Source organism: Microtus pennsylvanicus, chromosome 4 (assembly GCF_037038515.1).
Source record: "Microtus pennsylvanicus isolate mMicPen1 chromosome 4, mMicPen1.hap1, whole genome shotgun sequence".
Classification (NCBI taxonomy): domain Eukaryota; kingdom Metazoa; phylum Chordata; class Mammalia; order Rodentia; family Cricetidae; genus Microtus; species Microtus pennsylvanicus.
The window spans coordinates 122,020,000-122,044,925 of NC_134582.1; the positions used below are offsets into that span (position 1 = coordinate 122,020,000).

At 43.8% G+C, this 24,926-nt stretch overlaps 1 protein-coding gene across 1 annotated transcript in view; it reads right to left on the reverse strand.

Annotated features, from left to right (window-relative positions):
* Positions 1 to 5,525: 5,525 nt before the first annotated feature.
* Positions 5,526 to 24,926, reverse strand: part of Il2ra (interleukin 2 receptor subunit alpha) — a 41,206-nt gene continuing 21,805 nt past the window's right edge. The window contains exons 2-8 of the mRNA XM_075970323.1: positions 19,501 to 19,677; positions 17,906 to 18,016; positions 14,177 to 14,392; positions 11,761 to 11,832; positions 11,311 to 11,382; positions 9,992 to 10,058; positions 5,526 to 7,675 (exon numbers count right to left, since the gene is read on the reverse strand). Of these exons, the coding sequence (XP_075826438.1) occupies positions 7,651 to 7,675; positions 9,992 to 10,058; positions 11,311 to 11,382; positions 11,761 to 11,832; positions 14,177 to 14,392; positions 17,906 to 18,016; positions 19,501 to 19,677 (740 nt within the window). The 3' untranslated portion in view covers positions 5,526 to 7,650. The remainder of the gene's footprint in view (positions 7,676 to 9,991; positions 10,059 to 11,310; positions 11,383 to 11,760; positions 11,833 to 14,176; positions 14,393 to 17,905; positions 18,017 to 19,500; positions 19,678 to 24,926) is intronic.

The following is a 24,926-nucleotide window of genomic DNA, read 5'->3' on the forward strand; positions in this document are numbered from 1 at the left end:
CTTCAGGTAAAAGGAAATGGTCTGAGTGTCACACTGAGTGAAGTTTGAGTCAAAGGAGACCTCAAAGCCCATCCCCACAGTGACACACTTCCTCCAACAAGGCTGCACTACTCCAACAAAGCTATCCCTCCTAATAACACCACTCCCTTTGAGATTATGGGGGCCAACATTCGAACTACCACACCTGGCATGCGTTAAACAAAACAGGCCTCAAATCTAAGCATAAAGTGGTTGGTTAACCCACAGTAATCATGCTGCTATGGCACCAATGGGCATATCTTGCCCAGCAGGTCAGTAGTGCAGCAGACAGGATCTGTAGCTGCGTAAGACTGTTGATGAGAATTCTCCCCAACAGCCTATGCAGCATCTCCTAGACACCATGACAGCTAGCCAGCATGGAGGAAGAAGCAGCTATAATTTCCATATGGGTCCGGAAGTGTACATATTTATCATAATTAGCCAGGTGAAGCTTCAGAAACAAAGATTCCCTCATTAAGTGTGTTATGTATTTGAACTACATTGTATCAAAATTTGGCTAAGTGTATGTTCAAATTTGTCTTCACAACCTGATGCATTGATAGAAAAAAATTATCTTCAACTTCTGAGGCAGGAAAAGAGAAAGAGTTGTTGAGGGGCAGGTGCTATTTCTTCAAGCTTCAGCTTGGGGAACGGGTATGCATCATCTATCATATTTCTTGGCTAGAGTAAATCATCTGGCCTTGCCTGAGCTTAAGAGGGTGGTGAAGAAGATTTTCCCCATGTGGGCCACCAATCATTTATGAACGTTTTTACCTACTTTGAGATAGTATGATGTGTTTTCCTTGTAGCCTATGTATCCCATGATATGTCTTCTAGGACTTCTTTAAATTTGTAATTGTTAATTATGATTGTCAACCTGATTGGATGTAGAATCACCATGGAAACACACCCCTGTCTGTGTCTATGAAGATGCTTCTGGAAAGACTTTACTGAACAGGGGAGATCCACCCTGAACATGGGTGGCACCACCTTTCATTCCTGCTTTCTGATTTTAGATGACCCAACCTCCTTCTACATCTCTTGCCTTCTTTCCCTGTCAGGATGGGCTGCATCCACTAGAATAGCAATCCTGAACAAACCCTACTTCCCTTAAGCTGTTTCTTCTCAAGTGTTTGCTCAAGTAAGTAATGCAGAATTGTAGCAGATGTTTTCTCGTTCAAAACAGCTAACCCCAAGATATCGCCAGGGATGGGCATTATTGACAAGGGAAGGAAAAGGCTACGACTCCCAAATATGTCCTTTGTGGAGCAAAAATACCACGTGTGTTTTTCCTAAGACAAGGGAACAGATTGGCCTAAGAACCTCAAGCCAGAATCATATTTTAGATTCATAGCATTAAGCTGGGCGGTGGTGGCACACGCCTTTAATCCCAGCACTCGGAAGACAGAGGCAGGCAGATCTCTGCAAGTTTGAGGCCAGCCTGGTCTATAAAAGCTAGTTCCAGGATGGGCACCAAAGCTACAGAGAAACCTTGTCTCGAAAAACAAAACAAAACAAAACAAAAAAAAAACCAAAAAAAATAGATGCATAGCATTTAATATCTGATTCTAAACTCCTGGTCTAGAAGGTGTCCTCGTTTGAACTTTGTCCCCCAAGTTTGTTTCCTTTACACTTCAGTAATTTCCTAAGTCAATTATTAACTCAATTAGTACTTGGTTTAAAATTTGACCTGTATGTTCTCATCTTCTCTTCCTTGGGTATTTACTGCTAGAATTCCAGCAGTCAGGCACTCTGGGAAGGACAAGGGAGGAGGCTATGGCTAGTCACACGTTGCAGGAAGAAGCCTCACTTTCCTTTCTGTCCTATGTGTGTAAAGATGTCAAAGACGTTATGATGGAGAGAGCGTATAGCAGGCAGCAGCAGCCTGCAGATCTGTAGGTATCCATTCAATTCCCAGCAAGGATGCCCACTGGAGACACAGTTTCCTGTGGGTTTATAGCAGGGTTCTGAGCACCTTCCTTATTAATCCTCAGGGCCTGTTCATGCCCTCAGGTAACCATTTCTCATGAGTTGGGCAAGTGGGAACATTTAGGTCTTGTTTGGACCACATGTACCAGAGGAAAATTCATAGGGATGTTTCTAATTCCCCCTTGCTTTCCTGTTTCTAGTCTGCAGGACTTGCATTTGTAGTGATTTGTCTCATCATACAAGTAGACACTGCTAAATTGTCAGGGACCTCAGTTTAACAGGGAACTGTGGATTAGAGCTACCTTTCCTCCTCAAATCACTAAGCATTAAGAAGACTGAAGCTTTGGTCCACCTCACTCACAGTGAGACTGCAAGTGGGTAGGAAGGAAACCAGTTTTGTTTGTTTCCTGTTCCTCCACTTTTCTGGTCACACATCAGTTGGAATGTTTTTCAACACAGCAGATTAACATCTAGTGATTTTATGTTCCCAAATCCATGCGTAGGTGGTTACAAGGGACATGCACACCATTGGGTTCCTTGACTTGTGAGCTGAAAGGCAGAATACCATGCATCACCAGCAAGAGAGCATGTAGGTGTATTCACAGGGTTTCCAAACCTGCATCTCCATGTATGTGGACTGGAAGTTCCCTTCATGTGCATTTTCCACTAGGGTTCAGGTTTATCTAGGCTCTCTGGCAGCCTGCGGGGCAGAATTTAGGACTCTAATTGCAGTTCTGGAGAAGAAAAGGGGAGGATTAGAGGATTCCCTAGCACCAGCCTCAGAATTTTATTTTATACTTTGATTTGTCAGAGTGCTTACCTAATCTGCACTAGGCCCAATGTTTTATTTCCAGCATTGCATAAATGAAGCATGGTACTGTGTGCCTGTAATCCCAGCACTCAAGGGGTGGAGACAGGAGGACCAGAAGTTCAAGGGTTTCCTTCAACACATAGGAAGTTTAAGGCTCAAAAAAAAAAAAGTTTAGAGCTGGCTATGTTGATGCATGCCTGCACTTTCAGAAAGCTGAAATGGGATTGCAAGCTCAAGGCAGGCTTAAGCACCATAATGAAGGCCTGTCTCAAGCAACAAAAATACCAAATTTGTAGATTTTTTTCTCTTCTATGTCACCAGTAGTGTTAAGTTTATTGAAACACAACTTAGCTTCCTGAAGCCTGTATCTCCAGCTTCTGCCTCTAGTTTTCCTTTTCTTCCTATAAAGGTTGTGTGTGCGTGCGTGCGTGTGTGTGTGTGTGTGTGTGTGTGTGTGTGTGTGTGTGCTGGGAAGAAACCTGTACTATGGTGTGAATGTGGAGTTCAAAGGATAAGTTAATGGAGCTGGTTCTCTATTTCCAAGCATGTGGGTTCCAGGGATTGAAGCCAATCATCAGGCTTGGCAGCAAGTATCTTTGCCCCCTGATCACTGGTCCCTTTGTATAAGGTTTTGATGGAGGACTAAGGGTCCAGACTGGGAAAAAAAGGCCACAAATTTTTAATTTTGCATCAGAAGAGAAGATGTATTTTATCCCTTACCTCTTGAAGTGTGGCCTAGAAATCAGAGGAGGGGCTTTGGAACGGCTCAGCAGCCTTCTCTTGCTGATTCTTGACTTACCCAGAAATCTCATCTGATGGGAATATCTCCATATGACCAACAATTTCCAGACATCCTCCAGGGTTTCTATAAATCCTTGAAGGTTGTTGTGAGTTGATTGCATCTCCAAAGACAATTAAGGGAATAGTCCAATTAGGAGGGCGATCTCATGCCGTTTCATCTTGTGTACTGAGCTACTGGAGGCAAATGCTCAGATGAAAGTCATGTACTTTCTTTTTTTTTCTTTTTTCTTTTCTTTTCTTGGTTTTTTGAGACAGGGTTTCTTAGTGGTTTTGGAGCCTGTCCTGGAACTAGCTCTTGTAGACCAGGCTAATCTCGAACTCACAGAGATCCGCCTGCCTCTGCCTCCCAAGTGCTGGGATTAAAGGTGTGCGCCACCACCGCCCAGCAGTCACGTACTTTGAAACGAGTAGTTACTTGAGTCTGCTCTTGGATTCTCTTTTTAGTGAAGATATTTTGGTGTTACTATTACCACAAGAGAAAAATTTTGGAGCGGGAAGAGGGTCTGTGTGGATATGATGACAGCACAGGTGTTAGTGATTGTTGGTTTTGTTATACCAAGGGAAAAGTCATAGTGGCCTCCATCAGAGTGGTGTATCTGGCCAACATATAGTCCGATACAATCAGCCATGTTGCAACTCCTCCTGGCACCAGACAAATGCCTAGATTTGTGTCCTGGGTTTCTATCCTGCTGTGGTTCTAGCTCCTACTACGAAACCATGCGCCTGCCAATGAGAAGAACTAAGAGAGGAAATGCAGCTCACATTCTCAAGGCCCAGCCCAGACATTGCACACGTTACGTCTGCTCCTAGCTCTGTGTTCGAAACATAATCACATGGTCACATGTAGCTGCAAAGAAGGCTGGAAATAGGCATCATGAGCTTGGGAGAAAGATGTTGTTCTGTTTTACTTTTACATTGCTGTGATAATTATCATGCCCAAAGCAGCTATGGGTAAGAAAGGGTTTATTTTAGCTTATAGTTCCGGGTCACAATCTTATCATTGAGGAAATCAAGGCAGGAACCCAAGCAGAAAGTGAAGCAGAAGCCGTGGAAGGACACTGATTGCTGGCTCACTCTCTGGCTCATGCTTAACTACTTTACTTATATGACCCAAGTCTACTTGCCTATGGATGATGCTCCTCAGAGTGCTGGACCTTTCCCATATCAATTGTCAGCAAAGACAATCTGATCAAGGGGATTCTCTCATCCCAGGTGTCTTGGTTGTGCCAAGTTGACAGTATAAATGAATTAGAACACCAACAAGATATGATCTTCTAAAATCTTGAACCGTTAGTATCAGTGGAAGAAGGGAAGAATGGCTTTAGGGTGCCATAGCAATCTCCATCATAAGGGTTAATTTTCCACTGTTATATACCCCACTCTTGATAATTCCAACATCTCAGCTGTACCTGAGTGTGGCTGTGCTACTCCCATGAGCCTCCACACCGTGTCTTGCCTTTGTCTTGGTTACTTTTTTCATCACTAGGATGAAAGAGCTGACAGAGGTAACTTAGGGGAGGAGAGGTTGGCTTTGGCTCACAGTTTCAGATGGTACACTCCACAGTGGTGGGTAAGGCACAGGGGAGTGAGTTTGTGACAGCAGAGGTGTGTTGTGGAACTCCTCACATGGTGGCTTCATGGGAGAGTCTCGAGAAGGAGACTAGAAGCAAGGCTGGACTGTTACCCTCAAAGGTTTACCTCCAAAAGCCTGTCTCCATGAGCAAGGCCTCACCTCTTAAAGGTTGCATAACCCAAACAGCTCTGCTAGCTGGTGTTGGAACAAATGAGCCTGTTGAGGACATTTCTGATTCAAACCATACCAACTTTTGAGCAGAATTTGTCAGACCTTGTCTATGTTATTAAAAATTATTAAAACCATTAAAAACTCCTGAGGATCCCAAAAGGCTTTCTTAATGTAAATGAGTTTCTATCAATATTAATCATCTTTAAAAACTAAAACCAAGAAAAATTTAAGACATCATTTATTAATTATTTTATAAACAACAAGATAAAATCCCTTATACATTAACACCAGAGTGATGACAACATTACACATGTAGATTCTAGAAAAATTCCACCATACACTTGTGAAAGAGAGTAAAACAGTTAAACAATATCTTAGTATTATCAAGAAAAAGTTTGTTATTATATCCCCATCTCCCATAATGAGCAAGGACAATACAATTCAATTTATTGGGCTGGAGAGATGGCTCAGTGGTTAAGGGCACAGGCAGGGGTCCAGTTCCTAGCACCTACATGGCAGCTCATGACCAGCTGTTCCAGGGGACCCAACATCTTCTTCTGGCCTCTCTGGGCACCAGGCACACATGTGGTAAACAGTTGTACATTAAAATTTTAATTTTATGCAAGTAAGATTGTTTGTATGGAAAGGGTGGCAGTTGAGGCAGAGTTTTTGCTATGTAGGTCAAGTTGACCTCACACTTGCTATGATCCTCCTGCCTCAGCCTTCTGAGTGCTGGGCTTGCAAGTTTGTGCCACTAACTACAGCTCTTTAGAAAGATTTTAACATTTTCTTTTCTTTTCTAAAATTAGTGATTTGAGATTCTATTTAGCTTTTTTTTTCCAAAAAGAGTATATTTTGGAAAGGGGTGGGACCAAAGATAGGAAAAGTCTGGTTTAAACTTGATCATATTAAAGACCAAAAAGGGCTCTGTCTGACATTTGACTTCTCGTAACATTTTCCAGTTGTTTCAGAAATGAAAACTGATTGCTTAAGTTTCTTGTGAATCCCCAAAACACTGTTAGGTTTGAACATCTGGCTCAACTCACTTGAGAGGAAATCTTACAAGAAGAGATTGAACAAGAGTGTTCTCGGGGACCTGGCACCTGAACCTGGTTGCTTTTTGTAGCAAGAGAAGATGAGAGCACACAGGGAGAGCCTGGTGGTTCACAGAGTGTGGTCTAGAGATCAACATCAAGTCACCACCCAGGAACTTGTGAGAAACCCAAATTCCACACTTACTGACTCAGACTGGACTGGCCAGGCAGTTTGTTTCCTAAGGCTTCCTGGTGACTCTGAATTGGGAGATTTTGGAGGGGAATTATTTGAGGATGGCTGGCTATCCAGTCTACAGTTAATCTTTGGTATAATCACCTCCTCTGCTTCCTTATTTCTTTCCTTCCTTCCATAAACATAGAAAGGATTCCTTGCTCCTCAGTGTTTTCATGACATGTACAAGGTCCGCGTCTACAAGCATCAACAACCCAGGCTAAATTTAGAGTGCAGTTGAAGACAGTCCCAAAGAAACCAGCTCTTAGAGTGGCCAATTAGGAAAGCATTAGACAAGTATGATTCATGTCCCAGGACCTAGCCCTCTGCTTCTGACGTTGACCCTAGACGTGGGCTACCGAACATTGACCCTCCACAGTTTCCCACAACTTGACCCCCTTGCTTCGGGATTATTCAAAAACCTGCTCATCCAAAGCTTCTGTTCTTTAGAAATTTAAAACTGAAGCCTCAACAGGAAGGGGGCTGGCTCCCTTCTAGGGCTAAGAGAACAACATAGGGAGTCCTAGTTGCCAGCCCCAGTTGAATGGCTGATCAGTAAGTGATGACGTCAGAAGAGCCAGTGAGGCAACCAGAGGTTGATGAAGGAGCCACTTGACTAGGGTGAGCTTGTGAGAGCAGAGAGGGGGCGCAGGGGAGGAGGTAGAGGAGGGAGGATGAAGGAGAACGAGGGAGAATGAGAAAGAGTATTTACATTAGTGCTAGGCTTTACGTAGACTTTCCAAACTGGGAAATTACAACGAAGTCACCCAAAGCTACTTTTTCTATATTCTATACGGCATAAAAAGTGTCCATGCCGTTCTAGCTTTCATCCACAGATGTCCATGAGAACAGAACACAGAGTGCTGTGGGGTCCTCTCTCCCATTCTTCAATGGCAACATCCAGTTTAGTGGTGGGGGTTGCAGTTTCCCAATGTGTGGTTATAGCCTGTGACTTCAAAACTTTCTAGAATCCAAAGGATCAACAGGTGACACCTGTTGAGAGAGTGTTTGACTTCTTTGATTTTGCTTGAGCTTCATGATTCCCATTAGCTTCTCCTGACCTCCGACTGCTCCGAGTTTTTTAGATGGTTCTTCTACTCTTCTTCCTAGGAGATTAACTCAGTCACAGCCACGTGTATCATAGTACGACATGGTCTCCACCCAAACACACGTGAACCAAACAGTCTTCCACTCTAACGCTGAGATTCTAAGTTTGAATTTCACCTCAGAATCTCGCTACCTTCCAACCTGATGAAACCTAGCCTCAAGATATCCCCATCCCTCTACCTTCCACACACATGCGGTGTCAAGTGCCCTAGCCCCACCCAAAAACTAACGTTAAAAAACATAAAAACAGAGGAAAATATTCACAAAACCAAACAGTTCAAAGGGCTGGGTGGTATCTGAATAGAACACTTGTCTGACATGCTCAAGGCCTTGGATCCAACTCCCAAAAATTTAACCAACGTAAGCCAGCTATTGCACACTCCTAGCTCCTAGTAATTGTTCCAAAACAACCAAAATAACTCTGGCCAAGATCATAGTTTTTCAGTAGTTCAGAGGTAGGATTTCCAATTGGCCACAAGAGGGCACCATTAGGTGAATTAGGTCAGACACAGGGTCTTGTTATGTAGTCCTCAGGGCTGGGATTTCAGGTTTGTGCCACAACACCCCCAGAGGTAAGGTTTTTATGCTTGGGTTTATTTGTTTGCTTGTTTTTTTTTTTTTAAATCAAGTTCTTTGACCAGAGGGGTCATATTATGATTATATTTCCATCTCCCTGATGGTACTGGAAGGTCTTAGGAACTCACGTGGTGTTTACACACTTCCTTACTTCCCGTCCTGACCGTTCTAAGCTATCACCACTCGCAAAGAGCCTATCCTCTGGTTCTGAGTGTTTGGGTCTTCAAGCTCCCAAATGAAAGACTATTGCCAGCTAGCTGCTTACTCAACCTGAGCAGGGAGAAGATCTAACATGTACTGAGGCCCCTAGACTGCCAGGCATATGACATCATGCTTCATTCCCATAACCCCAACAGATCACCTTAAGGAAATGGGTAGATTGCTAAGGCTATGAATAGTTCCTAGAACAACTACCTCTGGGGTGCTGTAGGAACTCCTTCAGCCAGTAGCCTTTAAGTTACCAGCCCAGAGTAGGCCAGAGGAACAACTTGAGAATGGAAGGAGCTGAATTCCCACCTATCCACCTTATGGCTATGTTATTAAAGGATTTAAGAGTATCTGGGTTGGCCAGAACCTGCTTTGGCAGAAGGGGCACGCCCTTCACATTTGAGACTGGGATGATTAGTTTTAATTGTCCATTTAACACAATCCAAAATTTCTGGAAGGGAATTGCTCAATAAGGGGTGACCTAGACAAGGTTCCCTATGGACTCGTCTGCAGAGGGTGTCTCCACTATGTTAACTGATCTGGGAAAGCCCAGCCTAAATTCACCCCCTGGGTTTGGGTCCCAGACTGTATAATATAAACAAAGAGAAAGTGAGCTGGGCTTGAGTGTGTATGCATGAATCCATTGCTCTCTGCTTTTGGTTGTGGGTGTGAGATGAGAAACCGCTTCAAGTTCTGGCCACCTTAACTTCCACACAATCAAGGACTACAACCAGGAACTGCGAGTCAAATAAACCCTCTGTCCTTTCAGTTGCTTTTGTCTGGGTATGTTATCACACGCACAGGAAATGAAACTAAGCAGGGACGGAATATCTCACCCAGTTGACCCTAATGAGGACAGATTGGCTTTTCTCAAGATGGTTTTACATTCTTACCTCTTTTTAAAAAAACAATTTAGATTTTTGCTATGCGATCTCATGTAGCCCAGGACGGTGCTGAACATCTGATTTTCCTGCTTCTACCTCTTGAGTGCTGGGGTTATAGGTGTGTGCCACTATGCTCGATTTCTCCTGGTGCTGAGGTCAAACCTGGGCTTTGCGAGCATGCTAGGCACTCACTCTATCAACAGAGCTACAAACGTCCCTAGGCATGTTATCTGTTCGTTTATTTTGAGGTCTGTCTTACTACATAGCTGAGGTTGACATGCTATTTTCTGTTCAGCCCAGACTGCCCTCAAAATCAAACTCATGATCTTCCTGCCTCCAGACTTGAGTGCAAAGATGAAAGGAATGTGCCAGCATGCCCATCCCCCCATCCCCATGGGTCTGTGTGCGTGTGCAACTGTGTATGTAAGTGCCATCAATCCAGTTTTTGTTTGTTTGCTTTTGTTTTGTGTTTTACAAAGCTTTTTCCCAAAAGATGGAACTCAAGTGCTCCTGCTTGCACGGTAAGGCCTTTACTGAGGGGTGTATCTCCCTAGGCTATCAGCTGAGTTCAGGTTCTGGGCAGTGTTCATGCTGCCAGGGCAGAGACCAGACATTGGGGGTACTTAGTTCTTACAGCGTCAGACTCACCATCTACGCCGCCAGGTGAGCCCGCTCAGAAGAAGGATACTGATGACCAGGAAGACGCAGCCGGCCACTGTCAAAGGAGAAGAGGTTAGGTTGAGCACTGCAGCTATGCTTTGGAGGGGGTGTGTGGGTGTAAAGGAACTGGATCCATAGGGCAGGTGAGAAAATTCCATAGGTGAACAAGGACCTCCTGCATAGCTGGGGCCTACGGCATCTTTTTCCTGTAGGAAAGGGGCTAGCCCTTGTTCTCTGGAGCAGACCGTAGCTGAAACGTGAGGAAGGCTCAGAGGACAGGCCTCACCAGCAGCTTTCCTCCATGGGGGAATGTTGAAACAAGATAAGAAATCCTAAACATACTGATACCTCCTGGAGGTGCTTGCACTCCCCAAATGCTGACTTGCGAAGGTTCCAGATTCTGCCATTTTTTTTCAGTGGTCCAGGCAGCATTTTCATACCTCCTACTAGGAACAGCTGAGGTACTTATGGACAATTTTATTTCTCTCTCTGGGTCTTGGCTTTGTCCCTCCTTAAAGTTTGGGGGGCATTGTTCTTGAAGATGTATGTGAGAGGAACTGGTTTAGGGTGCTTTAAGGTTTAACTCTTGGGATGCTCTTGGTTTGTTTTGATTGACAGAACCTAGAGTCACTTTGGAGACAAAACTCTGGGCATGTCTGTGTGAGATTATCTAGATTAGGTTATCTGAGGTAGGGAGACCCATTCTAAAAGTGGACAGCTCCATTCCATGGGCTGGGGTGTTAGGCTCCATGAGAAAGAAAGTGAACTGAGCAAAGCATCTCTCTCTCTCCTCTCCCACCTCATCTCCCCTTCTCTCTCTCTTTCATTTCTTGAGACAGGATCTCATTGTTTACTCCTGGCTCTTCTGGAACTCGCTCTGTAGACCAGGCTGGCCTCAAACTCACAGAGATCTGCCTGCCTCTGCTTTCTGAGTGCTGGGATTAAAGGCATGCACCACTATAGGCAGCCTTTCTGTTTCTTAACTGCAGATGCAGAGTGACCAGTTGCTCAGCCTCCTCTGCCGTGCATCCCCATAGTGATGGACCGGATCCTGGAACTGTCCTTTAGAACAAACCCTTCTTCCTTTGGTTTGTCTTGTCAGACATTTGGTCAAAGCAATTCTAAAGGTAGCTAATACAACTCCCAACACACGCAGCTAATCCAGAGGGTTCTGAGCAATGTGAGCATCAAAAGTCATCTTTTCTCCTTATAAACCTCAGTGAAAGGAGGGATCATTTCAATAGGTCAGATTGCCCATGTCCTGGCATGCTGCCCTATCTGTCCACAAATGAAATGACTTGACCCACCTGCCAGCTGATACTCCATTGTCAGGATGAAGGTCTCCATAGTTGTCGCTGCGTCTGTGAGTGGCTGCAAGTCTGTGGAGAAGAGAGACAAGGCTGAAACTCTCTCCTGGTACTATCCTATGTTTTCTGTTTAATTATTTTCACTTGTGTCTTCGTCCTCTTTACTAATATTTCTGATCCCCATGCCCCTACCCTGGTAAGTGGTATTTCTGTCGAAGCTGGTCTCCAGCACTCTACACTTACAAGGTAAGCACCTTACTAACTGAGTCATCTTCCCAGCCTGCCTTGCATGGACTGTGTTGCTATGGCCATGTTCTTGCTTTGGAGGACAGGAAGACAGCAAGGCCCAGCTTCCCCTCCTCATCTTATTCATTGCTGAAAAAGCTTGCATAGCCACTGCCTGTCCTTGCCTGATGGCCAAATGTCTGTTCTCGGACACTCTCTCCATACCTGTAGTGATGATGGGACAGGGAGTCTCACTCTCGGGAAAAGGATCTCTGCTTCCTTGAGAGTCTTCGCTGGCTGCAGAAGAGAAAACGCAATGAATTTGTAACCTAAGATGGCTCTAATGTTTTCGTACACCTGCCTTCTGCTTCTGGTCCCAGAAACACCTGCTAAGGCGTGATTCAGGGACACAGATCCACATCAGCAGCACTGCATGCAGTGAAGGGCCATAGTAGAGCATACAAGGGGGACTCTAACCCTGACCGTGGCTATCTATGGAACTGGGAGCAGGTCTTTCCCTCTAGCCTTCCTACTTAGCCCTTGGAAATAGGTCAAATCACATGTGCACACACTTGCGTGTGCACACACCACCACCGCCATATATATCTAAATAGAGCTTTTAGTCCCTTTGTGATCAGTGACCCAGTATGTGGGTCACTTATGTCTAATATTATGTCAACTTGACGTAGGCTGGACTCATTGGAGCTCAAGGGAGCTTCAGTTGAGAAAATGCTGCCATAAGGCTGGACTGTAGGCAAGCCTGGAGAGCATTTTATGCAATAATGGTTTGTGGGGGAGGGCCCAGCCCATCATTAGTGATGCCATCTGGGCTGGTGGTCCTTCTATGAGAAAGCAGACTGAGCAAGCCAGTAGGCAGCACTCGTCCACGGACTCTGCGTCAGCTCCTGCCTCCAGGTTACTGCCCTGTTTGAGTTCCTGTCCTGACTTCCTTCGGTGATAAACAGTGATGTGGAAGTGTAAGTCAAATAAAACCTTTCTTCCCCAAGTTGCTTTTGGTCACAGTATTTTATCACAGACACCTAGGGACTTGTCATTCCATCTCTTACAAAGAAAACTATTGGCATGTGTAATGCTCTGTCTCTTTAAGAGACAAGCCACACCCACTCCCTTCCTGCTTGCAGCCTTAACCTCTCTCTCTCTCTCTCTCTCTCTCTCTCTCTCTGAAGAAGAAGCTTCTGCTTTTCCTCACTTCTCCCCTTCCCCCACTTTTCTGTCTCTCTCCCCCCATCCCCCTTTCTGCCCTTCTCCCTTCCCTTCCATAACCATTAAATAAATGTCCAACTCCACTCTGTATGGTGTGCCTATCTGTCTGCCTCCTACCCACTGCCTGCCCATGTGGCTCGCTGGGGACCAGCCACCTTCCTGCTGAGTGATCAAGTGGTCTTGTGCTGTCCCTGCTTGGGACTGGCTGCTTTTGGGACCCCGGCAGCTTGCAGCAAATCCATTTCAGCATGCCCTGGCCAAGAGGGCAGCTCACTGGGAGCAAGTTATGGGAAAGGCATAGCATCCTGAGAGGACCGTGGGGGAAGTCACAGAGTGGAACAAATGGTAGCAGATAGAGAAACTAGGAATTTTCATGAGTCAATGTGAGTAACTTTTGATTATGGAAGTAGTAAGATTTCAAACCAATATGGCAGAAGACCTCACCACAGGCAGGTCACATGTGAGCAGGAGTGGGTAGGAAATGCAAACCCCTTCCCACATACTTGTATTTTCTATCAAAGATTAGGAAGGACCTTTACAGGGGAGTGTGATGACAATAACAATGGAGCACTGTACAAATGACATACCTATATTAAGTTCAAGAGGAAGGAAGAAGTATGCAGATGTGACTCTGGACTTGCCCTCATGAGCTATGGAATGTCTTAGTAGTTGGGCAGAAATTGTGGAAGTTCAGGATCAGATAGACACAGGATAGAATTATTACCATGAGACAGCATCCTGTGTGTATTGGAACACTAGAGAGATTACTATTTCTCTGCCTTTATGTACAGAACAGAGATGAAGGGACCTCAGTGTTGATCTGTTTTATTTTAGAAGATGAGACTCAGAGGGTCAAGTTGCTTTCCCAAAGTCCCAAAGCAGAGAGGAGTCTCACCTTGGTCCAGATGGAGAAAACAATGGGACAGACACAAGGAAGGAACAACTAAAAAGGCTGGAAGGTGGGACAGCAGACCAGAACCCTGACAGAGGCCAGACCTTAGTTTCACTACACTAAAATGGGACAGAGTTGAGCAAGCAGGTCTCACGAAAACTGCAATTTATGGGTGACCATCACAAGCCCTTCTGCTGGCTCAACAGGATCCAAAAGCCCTTCTGCTAGCTCAGCAGATGTCCCCCAGACTTCTGCAGGCTAAAGATAGCTTTTCCTACCCTGCTGCTGGAAAATCCCTAATCATTAGGACCTTCCACCAATCGGCCCCCATACTAATCTTTCCTCCACCAATCAACGCCAGGTTAATCCCTTCTCTCTGGAATTCTCCTAACTCTGCATAAAAGGAGCTTGTGACCTCCTTTGGGGGGTCTCCAAATGCCACCCCAACATTGAAATTAATAAAGCGCTCTTGTTATAGCTGTTGGTCTTCTTCAGGGGCTTCTCTAAAACCCTAACACAACGTACCTGGAAACTGATGGTGCTCTCCTTCATCTACACATGTGAGCCGGGGCTGCGTCCATTTCGTCTTTCCACAGGTCATTTTGCAGATGCTCACAGCAGGACCTCTCTGTAGGGCCTTGTATCCTTGAATGCACTCATAGTGAACTCTCTGTCCTACCACGAAATGATAGATTCTCTTGGTATCTTCGTGTTCCCATGGAGGGGGCTCCCCGCAGTGACCTAGAAGAGGACAATAATTTTGAAGGCAAGTTTAGGAAGGCATAGTGAGTGCCTCTAGGCTGCTTCTTGTACCCAGAGTGACTCTGATCCCTAGAAACTGGACCTTGGTTCTTACGGTTCTGTTTCACTCTCTCACTGAACCTACAACTATTGAGAGCATCCGGGGCAGGGGGCAGGAATGTAGGCATTGTAGGATGGTATGGAACCCAGTGCTGTGCAGCTATTTCCTCGGAGTTGAAATTTTCTCTCTTGGAGGGAGGCTCCTTAGGACTCAGAAAAATAAACAAAACACACAGGTCTCAGAAAACTCACTGGTCTCAGGAAACTCCCCAACCCCCTGCCCAAAGTTACATAAGCGGTAACAATGACTGAGGGGATTCTCAGTTGTTGGAGCTCTCTGCCCATCCTGCAGGGATCGCCAGGGATGCAACTTCCATGGGTTGTCATCCATGCTGGGGAGGATTTTGGGTGACACAGCTGCATTTGAGCCATCAGGCTCCCAAGAGTAAAGCCAGTAAATTCGTTGGTCCATTACATAATACTTGGATATGATTGTTTCTCCATCTGGTGAACAGATGCTTGCTCATGTCTCCCCAGGAAAAGTCCCACAGGGCCCTGTCACTGCTGCAAGGGTCGCAGAGTTGAGTAGGTAAGAAAGACATAGGCAGGTGGACAGAAAGTGGGTAGTGCGAGGGGCAAGTGGATGCTTGCCAGGGGCATGGGGAAGGGGATCTTTGTTTGACGGATACTGCAAAGACCTTGAGGACTTTTGAAACGCAGACAGGTATAAGAGGGCGCTCCGCTGAGCGACAGTAAGGGGACAGACCACTCTGTGTTTCCACAGAGTAACTGAGGAGGCACTAATTTGAGCAGCAGTTGGTAATCACTCTAGGACTTTGCTGAGCTAAGGATAAGGCTAATGTCTGGAGCAGGGGAGATGCTGAGAGAATCTCAGAGAAACGAATCATGATCCTTAATTAAACCACATCTGAAGCTTGACCCACATTGGCCCTGTCAGGCCTTCTAAAGATCTCCTGTGCCCAGAAACTTACACTCACTGGACTGAACCAGGCTTGGCTGAACTTTGGCCCCTGAGGTCATGGGCCGTTCTGATTTAATCTGGAATTCCCCACTCACTGGCCCCCAATCTGATCAGATGGAACTAGATAGACTGTCGAACTCTGGATCATGAAATTACTCGCAGGTTTGGAATCTGCCAGAGTTTTAAAATAATCTCCAACAAAACCACATACAAACCCTCTACCCCAGTAGGAAGCTGAGTGTTCCTGACTACTTTGCACTTGGCATAACAAAATTGAAACTGTGTTTTGGTCTCAGAACAAAATATTATTTTAAGGCAAGAATCATCACAATTGACAGAACCTGTATGAATTTGATTTGTTTCTTTAGATGGAGACACAAAACTATGAGAATTCATGAAACACCCTTCATCTAGAAACGGCTGGTTCTCTCTGTTGCTTGGGGGTGAGGAGGGAATCATACAGTTTGGGTTGGCTTTGAACTTCTGATCCTCCTGCTTCTGCTCCCCAAATGCCAGGATAACAGGCATGTACAACTGTGCCTGGTTCAGCTGATTGTCTCTTGAGTAATTGAAAGATTGACCTTTCAACAACTGTAGAGGTTGGCACCAGTTAGCAGGAAAGCAGAGCAAATATCAAAGGCATTCGGAAACACCATTTCTGGACAGAACTGGAAGAGGAAAGGGACTAAAACCACGACATTGCAATATTGCTTCTTGATTGCCCCCCCCATATCGGATGCCGTGAGTAGTTTTTAAGTCATTAAAAAATAATCCCTCAGAGCCAGGCAGTAGCAGCGCATGCCTTTAATCCCAGCACTTGGGAGGCAGAGACAGGTGGATCTCGTTGAGTCTGAGGCTGGCCTAGTTTTCAAAGCGAGTTCCAGGACAACCATGACTGTTACACAGAGAAACCCTGTCTCGAAAAACAAAACAAAACAAAACAAAACAAAACAAAACAAAACAAAAAAACTAGGAAGCCAGAGGTCTAACTTTCACCCTATAATGTAACTTTAGCTAAATTGTTTAATTTCCCTGTGTCTCAGTTGATTGACTAGGCTACGAGATTCAAGTGAGATTATACTTGGTATAATAAAGTTCTTTGTAAAGTTATAGCTTTATCATCAGACATAAGGCCAACTGGTCCTTGCACATCTCAGTTAACCCTGGAGACTCTCTTCTTGACATCATGGTTTAATTTACATATTATTTCCTTTGGGAAAAGAATGGGCCGACACAGTTCCCACTCATCCACACCTCATTAACTAACAAATAATCATCTGTGGCTATCATTTTATAACCCTGTTCTGTAAGAAGCAAATTATTATCAATGGTTTTGCTCAAAGTACATTGTCTTGCACTTAAGAGAAAATAGGAGAAATTCTTGAGGGTAGAGACCATTGTGTAAACAGAGACTAAGCTTTTGTTTCCTGGCCACGCAGACCTGAATAAACAAACAAAAACTATATTAATCACAACATTGTTTGGCCAATGGATCAGTAATATTCATAGCTAGCTCTTACATCTTAAATTAACCCATTTCTATTAGTCTATGCATTGTCACGAGGCTGTGGTTTACCAGCAATGTTCTGGCATCTTTCTCATTTGGCAGCTACATGGCATCTCCCCTACTCCACTTATATCTCTCTCTCTCTGTTTGGATTTCCCACCTTGCTTTACTCTGCTAAGCCATTGGCCAAAACAGCTTTATTCATCAACCAATAAAAGCAACACATAAACGGAAGCTCCACATGGTACACAATTTGTAAACAGAAGTTTCTGTCCTGTCTGGTCCTTCAGTCATTCAGTCCCAAAGAAATACACAGAGGCTTATATTAATTATAAATTGTTTTGCCTATTAGCTCGGGCTTATTATTAACTAGCTCTTACAACTTAAATTAACCCATAATTCTTGTTTATGTTTAGCCATATGTCTTGGTACCTCTTCTCAGTGAAGCATTCTCATCTTGCTTCCTCTGCATCTGGCCAGTGACTGCCTCTGTCTTTCCTCTTCCCAGAATTCTCCTAGTCTGGTTCCCCTGCCTATACTTCTTGCCTAACTACTGACCAAACAGAGTTTTATTAAACAAACACAAGTGACAAATCTTTACAGTGTACAGGAGCATTCACCCACAGCATTTCTGTTTATTCCACTTGACACCTCTGCAGGCAGTGTCTAGCTCAAAGTTATTCCAAGCACATGCTTTTGAACCAAATAGAGTCTGGAGTTAAATTCTTATGCTCCCAAGTCATAGTCTATATCACCTTTAGAAAGAGTAACTTGAATGCTAAGCAGTGAGTCTGCCATCATTAGGCAATGTTGTCATCTGCATGTGCTCTGAGAGAAGGCAAATGGATTGTGTTGCCTGTGGAGAATAGTGCTAACCTCTCCCCTTTGGCTCATCCTTCTCAGGTAGCCAAAGGTCAGTTCCCAGGAGCCAGCTAGAGGATGCTTGTTGAGACTCATATCTTACCTGGAAGGTTCTCTTGATGCACAGACTGTGTTGATTTCTGCATTTCTGTGATTTGTTGCTCTTTCTGGTCTTCAGGTTTAGGTGTAACTTGCTTTCTTCTGTTGTCATTGGCTAGAGAATACGGGAGGAATGAGGCAAATAAGTTTGCAAATACTCCGAATAGAAAAAAGCTGTTCATGCATTCCTTCACTCCAGGACATCTTTCTAGGACCCAGGAATAAATAGCCCAGGGCTGGGTTTGCAGAGATGAGCAAACAAGCCCTCTCTGGGATGGGGCCAGCACACCTAGTCTATGTGCACTGAGCTCTCCGTGTGCACACTCACATTCATGTGCATATTGACAATGGATTCAGTACTTTCCTAGAAGAAATGCAAGATTCTCCTACTGGAAAAATGCTTGTGTGCATGTGAATTAAACATAATTAAAATGGGTCTTTTCATGTCACCAGGGTTGCCAGTGTTGTACACAGCCGTGGGAACGGTCTTACCCCCCCACCCCCACTTAACTCCTTCACTCTCCTGCAGTGGGTCAAAGCTACTCTTAAGGCAATGGTAAGAAAATGCCAGTTAGGAAGAGAAGTTGCAGATGAGGAGGCATCAGAACCCCAGCTTAGGGTAAGGGGAGATCTGTTGGGAAATGAGCTAACCAGTCATTTCAGTAGGGCAGCCATCTTTAGACTCTGTCTTCCTCATATGGTTTGACTCACTGACCCTCTCCATCCTCAGGGTTAAAAAATAAAGATCAGTTAGGGGACCCACCTAGGTGTCTAACAATAGAAGAGTAATTAAAGCAAGTGTGCTGTATATGGAATTTTTCTTTAATATATGCATGCATACATGTATAAACCATACACACACATTTGAGTCAGGGTCTCACTCTGTAGTCCCACTTGGCCTGGAACTCACTATATAAACCAGGATGGCTTCAAACTCACAGAGATCCACTTTTTTCTGACTGCTGAGTGCTGGGATTAAAGACATGTGCCACCTGCATGATGGGAAATTTTCAGCCACGGAGAAGAAAAATGGATGCAGCTAGAGAAAACTGTCCAAGGAAACCAAAAGTTTCGAATGGGAGGGGAATAGAAGAGAGAGTAGGGGATATCAGGTGGGGGCAGAATATGTTCATTCTACAGTGTGTACCTGTATGAAATATTCTTACGTAATACACTACTATGTGCAATGGATATATTCAACAAAAGCATTTTATATATAAAAGATTTATTATACACACACACACACACACACACACATATATATATATAACTTTTGCACAGTTTCACCCCCCCAGAATGAAGAAGAAACTGAGTACAGAGACAGGCTGTGTGAAGGAGCATTTTAAACTCAAGGAAGAAAGAATAGAGACCAACAACAAAGTCATAGAATCTATCAGATTGACTCAGGCTTAGCAAGCCTTGTTCTTTGAATAGACACTCATTAAATAATGATAAATAAGTGGATATCCTAGAAGCTTCTAATCTCAGTTATCCCACAGATTTGTTGACCATTATTTTATCTGTTAGTCCAAGGTCATGGAAGCTTGACTCTGTCTCCTGTAGTCCCCTTCCCATTGAGGTTACTGAAGGGACACTTACAGTTTCTTGTGCACTGACAGTTGTTGCTCCAGGAGTTCTCTAAACAAACCATATAGACTGACTTCTTTATTCTTCGGAAACCCCTCTTGCAGTCACAGTTAAGGATGGTGCCATTCTTGTAGGCGAGTGCTTTGAATGTGGCATGCGCAACCTTTGGTGGGTCTTCCACACACATGTCTGAAAAGACAAGAAGGATGTTAGTGCAGGAGGTCCCAGTGAGACACGAGTTTGAGGGGCAGTGACTTGCTCACAAATGTCTTCTTCTGTTTAAAGGGTTGGTATGTATTCCACCTTCTCAGGAAAGAAACTGAGGCCTCACACTGTGGTTCCTGTACTGACTGGTTTTTATGTCAACTTGACACTGGACAACGTCATTTGAGAAGAGGGAACTCCAAGTGAGAAAATGCCTTTCTAAGTTCAGGTCATATACAGGCCTGTAGGACATTCTCTTAATTGGTGATTGATGGGGGAAGGCCCAGCCCCATTGTGTGTGTGATGCCACCCTGGGCTGGTGGTCCTGGGTGTTATAAGTAAGCAGACTGAGCAAGCCATGAAGAGCAAGCCAGTGAGCAGCACCCTTCCATGGCCTCTACATCAGCTCCTGTCTCCAGAGTTCTGCCCTGTTTGAGTTCCTGCCCTGACTTCCTTCAGTGATGGAAGGTTCCCCCACAAGTTGCTTTTGGTCATGGTGTTTCATCACAGCAATAGTAACCCTAACTAAGACAGTTCTTTAGAAATCTTTATATAGAGATGCTTCTGTTTGCAATGGGTGTTGGGTACTGCACGGATATATAAATGATCTACGTGCTGAGTACAAGAGACTGTTGAATGCTTAGCTCCTAAATGTGCCATCTGGATCTCTCTCTCCAAGGCTTGGGAACATTGCAGAAAAGGGGAAGGAAACAAAGGAAGAGTGAGAGGGAGGAGTGGGGTGGTGTAGAACATTGTTTCCTGAGTATGACCTGGGTGTGCACTCTTGAACTCCCAGCAACTGTCATTCCCTGTACAAGATTGTGACTGTCAATATTTCATCATAAAGAGGGGAGGGGCTTGTGGGTTTCCACCCCTTCCTGATTTATAGTTGGTTAACAATTGCTGGGCTATCATGAGGTCTGCCACTGAAGACATATAGGCAACTGATGATTGCTGATAGAGGGAGAGTCATTTCCCTCCGTGATGTAGTCACTGGTATGTTGCTTATGAATCAATAAATAATCCAGTACCCATTTTCCTATAAGTAACTCTAATTAAACTCTGGTTCACCACAAAGAAAGACAAGAACAAAGAAGAGCAATCAGTTGGGAAGAGGCAGGGGATCGGTGGAGCCACAGAGGCTGGTGGTTGTGTATATGAATATGATCAAAATACACTATATGTACGTGTGGAGGTAGAAAACCATTCTATATATATTTAATATATGCTAATGAAATTAAAAGGATAAATATTTGTGTCAGAGATGCTGTATCAGTGTTCACTCAAGTTGTTCCACAGTATAGAATATGCACTGCAGAAGGAATAAGCAGAAATAAGTAGAGTTCTATTTTGAAGATACTTAACGCCTAGCAAATACAGAAAAGAGGGAAGGCAAGTCAAGTCAAAACTTCTAGACAGATCTGGTGTCCTAGCATGAACACCAGAAACAGGTCATGTTTTTGAGACAAGTCCTCTCGTGTAGCCCAAACTGGCCTCAAATTCATTATGTAGCTGAGAATAACCTTGAACTCCTATCATCCTGTTTCCACTCCTGAGTGCTGGGATTGCAGGTGCATATCACTACAGCTAGCTTGCAACACCCAACTCTTGAGGAAAAAAAAAGTGATTTCTAACCAGAAAATCGCTCCATCACAACAAGTTCTTCTGCCAAGAGATTTGGTGACTAGGATTATGCCACAGACAGCACAAGGGATGGAGTAACTGTAAGGGAAGAAAACGCGAGGAAAGCAGGAGACTGTCCTAGGAGGAGCCACTCCATCCAGGGGAGCACGCTGAGGCTGATCCCAGCAGGAGATTGTCGCAGGAGTGAACCACTCCATCCAGGGGAGCACCTGCTGTCTCTACCAGATGGTTGTTTATCATGATGGTTGGTTTGAGGTGTCAATTTGAATGCTCTAATGGCTGCCTAGTGAATTCGAAGCATAGCTCTGGGTGAATCTGTAAGCACATTAACAGAGAAGGTTGACTGTGAGTTGACAAAGTAAAAGAGAAATGACCGCCCTCTGCGATGGCACCCAACAGTCAGCCAGGAATGTGACAGGGACAGAAAATAGAGGCAATGAAGTGTGTTCTATCACCCTTCCTGGTTCTCTCTCTCTCTCTCTCTCTCTCTCTCTCTCTCTCTCTCTCTCTCTCATATTTTGAATGAGAATGGCACCATGAGTTCATATATTGGAATGCTTGGTCCTCATTGGTGGAACTGTTTGGGAAGGATGAACCCTGGGATGGACAGCATCTTGGTGACAAGCACTTTACACATGAGCCATCTTGCCAGCCCATTTCTGGAACCCAAAGACAAACATTTACTTACAGATTCAAGATGTTCCCTGCTCCAGACAGAATAAAGACAAACAGATCAGTGTTCATCCATTGTGAAGCCATCAAACACCTAGTGTCTGAAAGCAGCCGGAGGAAAAGGTCACACGTATAGGTGGACAAAGTGATGAAGGGACGACTGACTTTGCCACAGAAACAAAGAAAGCCAGAGAATAACGGAGGAACAAAGCCAGCCTTCAAACAGACAAACAGTCCATCAGCTCAGTATCCTGATTAGAAATGACACCCTTCAAAAATGAAGGTGGGGTTAGCATATTTCCAGGTAAAAGAAAGTTTACAGAATCCCACTAGCACACTTACATTGATGTTAAAGTAGAAAAAAAAAGTTAAGGGCAACATTTCAAGGTACAGAGAAATGATACTAGTCAGAAATAGAAATCTATTGGGAACAATGAAGGACATGAGTGAATAAATATGCATATGAAAATGCCATCTTTTTCACTGAAAGAAATGTTTAAAATAAAAATAATAACATTGTATGGTAGGTCTTTTATTTATTTTAATTATGTGTGTTGGGGCAGGAAAGGGTTCATGGGTGCAATCTCATTAGAGACCAGAAGAGGGTGTCATGATTCTAGAGTCATGGGTGACTGTGAGCTGTACAATGTGGGTGCCAGGAACTGAACCCAGATCTTCTAGGAGAGCAGAATACATTCTTATTCACTGAGCCATCTTGCTAGAGCCTACATTGTAGATTTTACCACCTATGTAAATGTGAAACATATGTCAACTGTAGAAAGAAGGTTGAGGTTAATGGGCCTTTAGCTTTTTAAGTTATTCTAGTATGTCTGAAACAGTACGATATTAACTAAATAGAACATGGAAAGTTAAGACTGCATGGCGAATGCCCCAGGAAATGGGTCAAATAATAAAATACTACAGGGAGCATGCATTAAAAAGGTAATTGAATAAATTAAACAGAATATTCCAATGTGTATTGAATATGTATTGGAGTAGCTAAAATGAAGACTAAAGAAATAAGAATGCAAATGGGGCAGGCAGGAAAGAGCAGGAAGGCAAATGTGAAGGTGGAGCCATTCCAGTGGCTAAACACAAAATGAACAAAGTTTCTAACGTAGAAAGCTTTCAGACTGCAACACACATCAGGACTCAGCTACATGCTGTCCATGCAGGAACATTCTTAAATGCAAAACCCACAATAAACTGAGACTAAAAGAGTAGAAAAATAGATGCAGGGATTAGCATAAGAAAGCTGATGTGGCTGTTACTACCAGAAAGTACTCTCATGAGAATGCTCACAGCTGAAATGCCTCTTTCCATGAAAGTACCAAGAGTTCTACACAAGGGCATTTGTAAGTCAGCAGGCTTTTCGAACTTCGTTGGAAGTGTCTAAGACAGTGCTAAAATAAAGTTTATGTTTGGAGACTCATACCTTTTGTTACCCAGATCGTCAGTAAAACTAGTTATTAAGACAGAAGCTACTGGGGCTGGAGAGATGGCTCAAAGGTTAAGAGCACTGGTTTAAGCTATTTAAAACAGGGCTGGAGAGATGGCTCAGCTATTAAGAGCTGGTATTCTTGCAGAGGATTCAAATTTGGTTTCCAGGACGCACACTGTGGTTCACAACTCTTTGGGATTCCATTCCTGAAGATATGATGCTGTCTTCTGAACTCTGTGATGACCAGACACGGATATGGTGCACATATATTAATGTAGGCAAAATACTCATCAACATAAAATAAGTCTAAAAAATGTTAATGAAAATATCTCAAATAAAATTTAGCATAAACCTGCACTGTGGTCTAACAATTCCACCTCAAAGTATCTGTCTAAAAGCAGTGAAGTAAAGTGTACATAGGGAGATTTTACAATGACCTCCAGCAGCCTGATTACTAGCCAATCCAAGGAGGGGTATGGTTGTAAATACCTATAATCCCAGATCTCAAGAAGCCACAGCAGGAGAATTACAAGTTTGATGCCAGCTTGGGCTACTTAGAGAGAACTTATCTCTAAAACAACAAAACCAACTCAGTAACTTATATACCTATCAATGTGAGAATAGAGTATAAATTTTTAAAAAATGCTCAAACATTCAAAGGAATGAATTAATACTACATGCAACATAGTTAAATAAAAAATGTTGAACCAAAAAAGTTACAGATATTGTATAATTCCGCATATATAAAATTAAAAAGAAAGAGACAGAGACAAAGTTTGAACACAAAGAAATTACGCTAGTGGTTTCTTGTGGTGGGCGGGGTTAATTCAAAGGAGACAGTAAAATGAGCTCGGTGTTGAGTTTTTTGCACAGTTGTCAAACTCATCAAGTTACTTCAGATCTGTGCCACAGCTTCTCTAGAAACAATCTTTCTTACATACCTAACACACACACACACACACACACACACACACACACACACACACACACACACACAAATAATTGTGATCACCATGGTAAGTAAAATAAAATAGGCCCTGCAGGTTTGGGGTCTGGAGAGATGGGTCAGCTGCTGCTCTTGATCATGCTCCATGATCATTAGGACCAGGGTTTGGCCGCCAGCACCCATGCAGCCAGTCAGGTGTTCCTGTAAATACCCTTAGCATGAGCCCCGAGGGGTCGTACAGGAGGACAGCTTGGGCTAAGAAGTTTCCAGACTAGCTGAAAAAGCATGAGGCCTAGGTTCAGGGAGAGCTCTGCCTCAAAGGAATAGGTAGAAAGTGACAGGGGGGCGCTTATTAGCATCTTATGGATTTAATAATACTCAGGCATAGGCTTCTATACACACAAATGTGCATACACTCATATAGGCTCTGATACACATATTAAATAAGTAATAAATAAAATCCTTTAAAAATAATTTCTCCATAACTAATTTCACTGCAACAAAATTATTGAACTTAGAAACTCTTGGGTT